The sequence below is a fragment of the Gobio gobio genome (assembly GCF_949357685.1).
Source record: "Gobio gobio genome assembly, chromosome: 24".
Lineage (NCBI taxonomy): Eukaryota > Metazoa > Chordata > Actinopteri > Cypriniformes > Gobionidae > Gobio > Gobio gobio.
In genome coordinates this window covers 37,020,752-37,031,367 of record NC_137120.1, presented here as the reverse complement: position 1 = coordinate 37,031,367, position 10,616 = coordinate 37,020,752, and the positions used below count along the sequence as shown (strand labels likewise).

Genomic DNA, 10,616 nt, shown 5'->3' with positions numbered 1-10,616 from the left:
TTCGTGAATCCGAAAAATTTACGTCAGAGCGGCTTTACGAACGATTTACACACAAATTCGCTCTGCTCGCGTTTCTTGAATGAGGCCCATTATGTATATATAAATACTAGTGCAAATTAACGCGTTAACGCAGGCGATTCATTTTTTCAGTTTAACGCATTAAAAATAAATATTTAACGCAATTAACGTTCGTTTTTAAATCCATTTTTGCCTAGCGTTACATTATATGATCACGCTCCTATTCATGAAAATGCTTTTGAACCATCTAAGCGCGACAAGACAGAAGAGAAAGCACTGTATGTCAATGTCCTGTCTGTGTGGGTGCGTCTCAATCAGATCGCTAGTTCAGTACTCAGGACACTGAGTATATATATACAGTATATATATATATATATATATATATTAGGGCTGTCAAAAGATTAATCGCATCCAAAATAAAAGTTTGTGTTTACATAATATATGTGTGTATACTCTGTTAATTATTATTTATATATAAATACACACACATTCATGTATATATTTAAGAAATATTTGCATGTATATACTGTATATACATTTATATAATCTATAATATATATAAATATAAATGTTTTATATATAAAAATAATATTTTTTTCTTAAATATATACATGCTTGTGTGTGTGTTTATATATAAATAATAATTAACAGAGTACACACACATATATTATGTAAACACAAACTTTTATTTTGGATGCGATTAATCGCGATTAATCTTTTGACAGCCCTAATATATATATATTATTTAAAATAATTTTGATGAAGGAAAAATCACCTTGGCCTTTATTGCTTCTGTAACAAAGAAAAGTTCAAGTCAAACAAACAAACAAATAAACAGTCCATCACTTCTGTGAGGTTAAGGTCACATTGTCCACAAAACAAGCCACTGCCAATCCATTGCAATTTCTCTGATAACTGTATGCAACCCATCAGCAAAAAAGAGGTTGCACACATTTTCTCCAGCTTTAAGAGCTTTTCACAGTTTCTGCTATTTATTTCCGAAGGCTTCGTGAGCCACACACATCTGTTATGAAGTGTGGCATTAACCGCTCTTCAGTAACACACACACACACAGACACAGATGTCTCTGAAGGGCCGTCCGTTTGATTGCCAGAGTCTTTCTGTAATAATAGGCGGCTCGGCATGTGGAGAACGAGACTCACACTTTAATCCTTGACGACAACATGTCAAACATGTGTTCTCACCCTCTCGCAGCCGAGACGCTTTTACTCCCTGGTGTTCTTTTGCCGCCTGTACGAGTCTCTGAGCTTTTCTAAAGGTGAGGGAACAGGATGAAAGCTGCAGCAGACACATCTGCATGATATTGTAATATCAGAGCTGTCGTCTCGACAGGTGAAAACCTGTGCTCTCTTAAGATTAACATTTTTTTCGCATTGAAATACAAACCAGTGGACAAAAACATGACATTCCTGCTTATAAGCAGGGATTACCTTAGACTTTGCTTCCCAACGTCACAAAGTGTAAGTCAAGGTGCAGATAGATGCTTCTGTTTTATTCTTCCCTCTGGTCATTTTGACCCGAAACTCATTTTTCTTGAGTGTTCATCGGAGTGAACTCAGGACTTTTGGTCGCACTTGAACCACGAATACACAAAAAAAAAAAACTACTGGAATTGAGAAATGTATGTGTTAGAAATTAAAAAAGCAACAAATCCTCCCCTCAGGGTCCCCTTAGGAATAAATGGAATGTAAGGAATGCTTTAGTATACATAGAAAAATGCTCAAAATTCAAACAAAAACTGCTAAAACTCTACCAAAAAATTATTTTATAATGTTTACACATGTATCTGAATAGAGATAAAAACTCGATATATAGAGCTATAAGGCCATCTAAAGGCAAGAGTCATGACATTTTTTTCTTTAAATAAATGGTTAAACTACACTGTGACGAGCAGGGAGAGCGTGAAAGAGCGACGCGAGGCTCGCGAGTGATTGGATGAGGAGCGCCAGCTTCAAGTTACACCGGTCTTGGATCTCTCACGGAGGAGTGACGGGAGCATAAAAGGAGGAGTGACGACGTTTTGTTATGTGTGTGCGTGGCAGTCGTCCGTGAGGGGCTGCCACTTTAACTTTCAGTTTATTTGATTAAAGTCTTTTAAACGTTCACCGGTTCCTGCCTCGTTCTTCCCTGAACAAAGAACTGTGTTACATTGGTGCCGAAACCCGGGAGGAAGGAGGGACATGCTGTTGGAGAGCCCTCGCTGCTGAGGGGGATCGCGGTGCTGAGGAGGTCGGGCAGCGTGGAAGAGCTGCGAGTGGCTGCCCGAGGCGGTGGTGCTGGAGCGAGTGAAGACCAGTGGGACGGAGAGCTCGCTGCCGTGTTCCTGGGTCGAGGTGGTGTGGCTGCCGTCCGAGAGGGAGCGGAGGAGTCGCCGGCATTTGCCATGAGCCGGAACCTGTTGCAGGGGAGGAGCAGGGAGTGTGGGACTCACTGCCGGCTGCCCTCAACCGGAGGAGCCACCGCCGGCCGCCAGGAGGCGGAGGATGATCGAGCCGTCCACCGAGCGTCCAGTACCATCGCATGACACCGCGAAGAAGAGCCTCTGGTTGAGGACCGAGCGGCAGTGTGTCCGGGAAACGGACCAAGATTTTTCTTTCCTTTTCCTCTCTCCCCTCTCTCATCTTTGTCACTCCAAGACTGGCCCTGGGGGGGGGGGGAGTAGAGCACAGTCTCGTGTGTACCCCCCGGCCTGCGAGGGGCGATGTGGGTATGTGGCGAGCATGTCGAGCGAGAGCCGCGAGAGAGCGATGCGAGGCCAGTGAGTGATTGGATGATGAGCGCAGGTGTGCGTCACACCAGTCTCGGATCTCTCACGGAGGAGTGACAGGAGCGTAAAAGGAGGAGCGACGACAGTGAAGGACGAGAGAAGACCAGGCCTGGAGTTTACGTTGTGTTTTGTTTACGTTTTGTTATGTGTGCGCAGCAGTCATCCGTGAGGGGCTGCCACTTTAACTTTCAGTTTATTTGTTAATTTGATTAAAGTCTTTTAAAAGTTTGCCGGTTCCCGCCTCCTTCTTCCCTGAACAAAGAACTGTGTTACATACACATGATTCAAAACTGTGAAAACCACACATCTGAATTGAGACAAATGATTCTCATTTGAATGCACTTACAAGTTAGCCTAGAAATCTAGACAAAATCTAATTTGCAGCCAGGGTAGTCTAGCAACTCTCCGCTGGCTTGCGAGCTGGAAAAAGCAAACTCTGGTCAGGCCAATCACATCGTGTCTAGAGTCGGTGGGCGGGCTTAACATAATAACGGCAGAGTTGCAACGGTTCTGCATGCTACTCGTAAACAAAGAAGCTGGCGAATGGCGGTCTTTCGAAAACGGCTTTGGCCGCGACTCTGGAAGACTTGGAGTTAAGCTTTTCTTTGAGAAAAGAACAAAGAACGGCACGAAAGTAATTCGTAAGAAAGGAAGATGTGTTCAGAGTTTTGCCGACCAGATACGGCGAAAATTTAATCTATCAACTAGCTCCACTTCACCTTCTTCGTTACTCTGGTTGGTTGTAGCGCTATCCTATTGGGTGCAGAGGGAATTTGAAAGAAAACCGTTTATCCCGCCCCTCGGATTGAGCCCTGCCAATGGTGAGTTCCCAGACCCAATATCTTGATGTGGGTCTGGCTTGTCAGGCTACTTACAAGTGACAACATTATAGTAACATTTCTACAACGCATTCACTATGCTACTAAAAAATCTAGGGGAACTAGAGGAGAACAATGGAAATGAAATACACAACAGGCAAGTTTTCTGGAACACTTTAAAAAGTTGTTTTTACAATTCCGTTGGGTGATACAAGTAACTCAGAAATCGCACACTTAGGGTCAGCAAAGCAAATAGGGTCATATTTCATGTGTTTACTAAGAAAGTTTCATATGGGAAAATCCAATTTGCATGATTAATTTTGAACTTCTGGGAGTCTGAATGTGTGGCTCAGACAATGTACGTTCAAGATCCAGTGCGTGTCATTTCCTCAAGAGGAAGTTTGAAAAGGCTACGGATCTGTCACCAGTAACCTAGATGGCACTACCTCCCACAGCGTGCTCTGGCAGCATCCCGCCTCTCTATCCTCTCTATCTGTCTGACACACAAGAAAACAAATGTTCCTTTTGTTCGCCCAGATCAATTTTCACCTTTTAATAGCCTAGCGAGCAGATAGTTTCATTAGCTGGCTAGGAGCCGTTTAGCGCGCCGCAGCATTGTTGGCGGTTGTCAAACCCTCTTTCCTGCGGTTCCTGGCCCTTGTTGGAAGTAAACATAAAAGCAGGTTTACTTTGAGAGTTAATAATAACTTTTTGTAGCTTAACCAATTAAAATAACTGAAATAACTCCTTGAACGGAGTTGAAAATGGGTCAATGACATGACGTGCATACTTGTGTCCCAGTGCATTATTTCCTTTTTAAATAATTTGAGAAATTCATGACACATATCACGTTGTTCTATAAAAACCTATTTAGTACTTTTAAATAACACACATTATTTTATGCTTTGTTATCTTAAACCCCCAAAAGTGGTGCAACTGTGATGCAACATTTTAGGGTTTTTTTGCAATATTTTCATATAAACAAAGTAGTTTTAAAGCTGTTGAGATAAGCAAAAAGCTTTTGTCCAGAAATTTGTGTATTCTCATATGTCAGGGTGGCACAACTGCAAACATGGCTCTTTTATTATGAATTGACATGGTAATAAGTAAGCATGAAAATGCATCATCTAGAGGAGCCAAACTGATCCTTGAGGCAGAGTGAAAAGGTTTGTACATTTCTCTCAAATAGTGGTAAAAACCGTTCATTTCAAGTATGGGTAAGTTGGTACACTTGTAACTTGTAATTGCAACTACAGTATACACCAATCAGGCATAACATTATGACCTAATATTGTGTTGGTCCCCCTTCGCTCCACACGTGCATCAATGAGCCTTGGCCGCCCATGAGTCTGTCGTTGGTTCACTTGGAGCACTTTTGAAAGATACTGACCACTGCAGACCGGGAACACCCCACAAGAGTTGCAGTTTTGGAGATGCTCTGACCCAGTCGTCTAGCCATCACATTTTGGCCCTTTTCAAACTCGCTCGAATCCTTACGCTTGCCCATTTTTCCTGCTTCTAACACATCAACTTTGAGGACAAAATGTTCACTCCCACTCACTAACAGGTGCCGTGATGAAGAGATAATAAGTGTTATTCACTTCACCTGTCATGATGTTTTGCCTGTGTATACCTGTTATCGGTGTATACATACAACTATTTGGTTGTACCGCCTGACATAAAAAAAGTCATAAGCCCTATTCGCACGGAATTCGTATTATCAGGGGACCTCGTGTGATTTAGAAATGAACCCCCACATCTGAATTTAGTGTGGCGCATTTGCACGGGATAAGCAAAGCCTGTGATTTTACTCGTATTTACTGACTTATCTCCCGGATATGATGTCAAGACATGTAAATGTTTTGTCGTTAGAGATATAGCCATGGGCGTCACTATAGGCCCTTTTTAGGGGGACTTCAAATTAAAAATTCTGTCCAGCCCCCCTAAAAAATGTGTGATTAACCTTTCAAACATATGAAACTGGCGGGAGGCTTCGGCTTCGTCCCGTTTTTTTAAATCTGTGTGGTAACACTTTAGAATAATAGTCATTAGTTAACATTAGTTAATGTATTAACTAACATGAACTAACCATGAGCAGTACATTTGTTACTGTATTTGTTCATCTTTTTTAATGTTAGTTAATATAAATACAGCTGTTCATGGTTTGTTCATGTTAGTTCACAGTGCATTACCTAATGTTAATAAGATTTTAATAATGCATTAGTAAATGTTGAATTTTAACAAAGATTAATAAACACTTTATAAGTGCAGTTCATTATTAGTTAATGTTAACAAATATAGTTAACTAATGTTAACTAATGACCATTCTATGGCGGCGACTAGAGCGCATGTCAGAAGCAGAGGTGTGTGCGTTGATCTGAGCCTCATTGGTCTGTCACCACTCGTCAATGTCAAAATATTTGAGAAAACCAATCAAATCAGAGTAGGCGGGCTTTATGTTCGCACAGAAGCCGCTGAGGCTGAGCACGAATTTTAGCAGCAGGACTCGACGTCAAGTGCGAGATATGTAGCTAAACTAAACGTTTCATATTTGACAGCTGCTTCTGTAAGTCCGAAATGTTAAACAAATGACAAAAATATTCAGCCAAATTAACAAACTTTTGTCTAATTTCGCCCTTTTTAATTGAAACAGGCATATGCAATGTCATTTATAATATAATTAATAAACAAGAAATATTAACAAAGCCGTTTTCTTCAGATTAGGCATAAGATTAACAGTAATGAATGTGTGCATATTGTAAATTAATAATTCTATTTGTAGCTCTCAGTAAATACAATTTTCCAGCTTGTATTGGGCATACGATTAGTAATGAATGCGTGCATATTGTGAAATAATTTAATACATTTAGTTACCTAGCTTTCCTGTTAGCCTTCGAAAATGATTCATAAAACATATAAATATCAGTTAAACATATGTTTACTTTCTTCACTGACAAAAATGGAAAAACCTTATCAGTCATATCTGCCCACTGACATGGTTTTCAAGCTATTGTTATCTAATTTTTTTGGCGTTCAGAACATCTTAAAATGCACATATGTAAATCATAGAAATCAACATTTTCTCGAGGGGCCATGCCCCCGAAACGAAATAATAAACAGCCAATATCTTAATATGCATACTAATAAGCTACTAGTTAATAGTGAGAGTTGGACCCTTAACTAAAGTCTTACCCCTAAAATGAAAATCCTAGAATCGCACCTGGATATAGCTGTATGATATATCATAAACAACGGTTACATCACTTTCCAACCGTCGTTTTAGATTTTTTTATAGTAATAACATTTTGTTCAGTTAGAGAACAGACGTTAAAATTAAAAAACGCTGTGGGCGTGGCCTAAATGCGCTAATCACACCTCTTGTGCAGTAGAAAATACAGAGCAGACTCCCCAGACCAATGTTTAATCTTAAAAGATTGAGATTGGTCTGGTGATAGCCAGGCATGATGGCATGAGAATTTGCCTTGACATATAAGCAGCCTTTGTAAATCCAACAAGTTTCATAGCTTAAAACATCCTTCTCATGATAAACAAAGCATCTAATTAAAGCTCCAAAAACAGCTCGTTCTGATATTGCGGTATTTGTGAGGTCGCATCAACGGACCATAGGCTGACATTTGCCTACACTGGATGCGAGCGTCACATTGCTGCATCCTGAAGGTGAATGGAAGACCTTAACTGCTGAAAAGACACTGCTACCTTGGACTACAGTCAATGATAAATGATCAATGATTGTTTGGCTATGCTAGGCCTTATATTCGGTAGCAAAGTTTGATTTCAAGTGACAATGTATTGAACCCAAGCGACCTGTATTCAGCGGACAGGATCGAACTTTCTTTATATCCTCCTTCAATGTCTCACCTCAGCAAAACAGAAAAGCTTTACAAAGGCTGAAAGATTTTCCCAGCGCTCTCAAGACACAGCCTCTACTTCAGCTAATGCACTTCCATGCATTTTTCAAAAGTCACACAAAGCGCCTCCATACTCACGTATCTGTGCGAGCCATCGTAATCACACCTCTCGATGTGCCCGAGACTGCCGTCGGAAAAATACAGCTTTTCGGCTTTGTGGTCGATGGTGAGTCCATTAGGGGTGATGACATCCACGCTAACAATGACTCGGATGTTCCGGCCGGTTAAGGTCGACCTCATGATGCTCGGCCTCTGCTCATTCCAGTTAGTCCAAAACATCAGGCTAGGGGGAGTGCAAACACATTGTTAGCTGTCGCATCAAACTTTTTTGCTAAATAAAAATGTTTTAAAAAGTACTTGGACACCTTAGTCACTAGCTATGTTTCCATCCACCTATTTTTATGTGCATTTCGGGATATTGCATAAAAAAAAAACACTGTTTGTGAAAAGCCAAGATGCACATAAGTTCTAAAAACGTGCACACTCGATTGAGGCGGATCATTTTGTATCAGATAAGAAGACAAGCATGAAATGAGGAACAAACTTTGCCTCAACAGTGGATGCGATTGGATAACTGGACTAACCAGCGGACCAAACGTATCTCAAATGTTGGTTTGATCATTCTGAAATGCCTGAGCTAAAGTCATTCCCTTCTTTAGAGTGTACTTTTAAAATAATACTAAATAACTTATTTAACCCCTTAACCGCTGGCGGGACGCCTGGTGCTCTTTTTTTGATCTGCTTTTTTGTATCATATATTTTAGTAAATATCATAAATTAGGTATCATTCGAAAGCTTACAAACTCAAAATTCATCCTGTGAAAACCGTTTTGAAATCAGACGTCGCGTTACCATGGAGATAGTACTCTAAATTCTTCTACCGGGCTCCTCCCCCTAGTGGGCGGTGTCATGTTTCATATTACAAAATGCATTTCAACTACTTTATAATCAAAATCTTTTCTAATCTTGACAAAACACACATCGTCGGAAAGGTCTGAGTCTCAAGGTTCGATATTTGGTGACTGTTTTGCGATGGAAGTGATATTTGGACAGAAATTTACAGGAAAATGAATTATAAAAAAACAATCAATGCTATTTTTGGTATAGTGCCTAAACAAAATCTCATGGGGACTTTAATTTTTGTGATATCAACTTCAGATTTGGAACACAACTTGGTTAGACATATGGCTTTGATTTTATAGTAATTTTATAGTAAAAATGTTTTTGTAAAATATATATTTTATATAAAATAAAAAAATATTTAGTACAGTAAGTTTCATACTTTCATATTTTGAAATGCTTTCACTTCAGCAATAATCTGCCGAGTGTCTTCTTTAAAACAAGACCAAACTTAGGTCAATATTCCAAAGCATTCTTGAATTACAGCTCTTTAAGTATTAAGGATAGTGCATTTTCATGACTATTCTCAAAAAGGGGAGTGACAGTTAAGAGGTTAAAAGAATAAGCAATGAATGTCCTGAGTATACAAATGTCCTTTAGATGTAACTTTTTAAGTATTTTTAGTGTGATGTATTCTTAGTTTTTAACATAAAACATGTGACATAACATGTTTTGTCCCTCATCTCAAGAATCAGTGTGTTACATTTCAGACTTAAATGTTTTCTTTGAATGCCATATTCAAATTTTAGATTTTGCATAAAAAACAGAGGGTCTTCTAAAAATAAAATGTACACCCTTGATGCTATGCTACACTATGCTAATAGCCTAATTAAAAATGTATTCATCTGCAATTATAATCAAGACATCTACAGCCTAATAGCACCAGCCCTTTTTCTTTTAATGTGGCAGAAAAAGACTAGTCCTTCGAAGGACGAAGCGTGTCCTTGTGTTTGAGACGAGTGTGACGGCCCCTTGCAGTGTCATCCGCTAGTGTCGGCATGTGACTCCTAGCTGTGATCTTTGGCAGCTTTTGGATCGGTGGGACTTCTTGCTGACAGCAGCAGTCACTTATTTCCGTGCTAATCAGGCTACCGTGGCGACTGCTACAGTCCAACTAAATGTTGTCGAGGTATAAAATGGTGAAATGTTCCTTCGAGAACAAACGGAGATGTTCCTGCTATGGATAAAAGATAGCTTACTGTGCTTTAAACCATTGAGAAGTTACATAAGAAATATGATGGTTTGCAGAAACCAACTTCCACTGGCATAAATTTGGTTTGACATTAGACGTTCGATGTTTGCAAATTTAGGGACGGCCTGTAAAGTTGCATTCAAAATTGGTATACACGTTTTTAAATTCAATAGCATTTGAAGAGAATGACTTACAGCCACAAAACCAACTGTAAATTGTTCATGTAGGTGTCAGGTATGATGCACACCTTGTAAATATTTGATTTTTAATAACCCACTGGGGTTCTTTTTTTATGGGTCACACTCAGGACCTTCGGGTCAAAAATTACCCGGAGGGCGGGATTAAAATAAAAAAGATTTAAGTAAAATCAATGAAATATATTTTTGTTCAATAATATTTTTTCTTTTCTTTTTTGTTTTTTTGAGATAATTTTATGATTTATAATTAATATTTATGCAATAATTATGACCCATTTTTTTACCATTGAATATAATAAAAAATGTATATATATATATATATATATATATATATATATATATATATATATATATATATATATATATATATATATATATATATATATATATATATATATATATAATTTTTTAATTTTTTTTTATTAAAGCTGTGATTCATTTTAGAGTCAAGCCTAGGCCTCATGAAAGCAATTTTTTAAATGAAATCGGTGCCATCCGGTGGACACATTGAGCATTTTTATCACGCAATAGCACATTTTTACCACTATAGCGGATCTTGCGTTTTATTAAAAAAATAAATAAATCGTAGCTTCATTGGAATGGTCCGAAAATATTGGTACTTGGTATATGAACACCCAAAAAAATTGGGGACAGGATTTGAAAAGTCTAAGTGGTCGTAAAAAAAAATAGTCACACTCAGGACCTTCGGGTCAAAAATGACCCCCATAGGAAATTAATGGGAAATTTGTTTTTTTGTGCATACAATCGACAAAT

The 10,616-nt window shown here is 38.8% G+C and overlaps 1 protein-coding gene across 1 annotated transcript in view; it reads right to left on the bottom strand.

Moving 5' to 3' along the window:
• The window catches only part of lrp1ba (low density lipoprotein receptor-related protein 1Ba), a gene marked incomplete at its 5' end in the record, with an annotated part of 414,271 nt that overhangs the window by 144,683 nt on the left and 258,972 nt on the right, over nucleotides 1–10,616 (bottom strand). Inside the window, one exon of the mRNA XM_079807766.1 lies at nucleotides 7,632–7,836. Coding sequence (XP_079663892.1) covers nucleotides 7,632–7,836 — 205 coding nt within the window. The remainder of the gene's footprint in view (nucleotides 1–7,631; nucleotides 7,837–10,616) is intronic.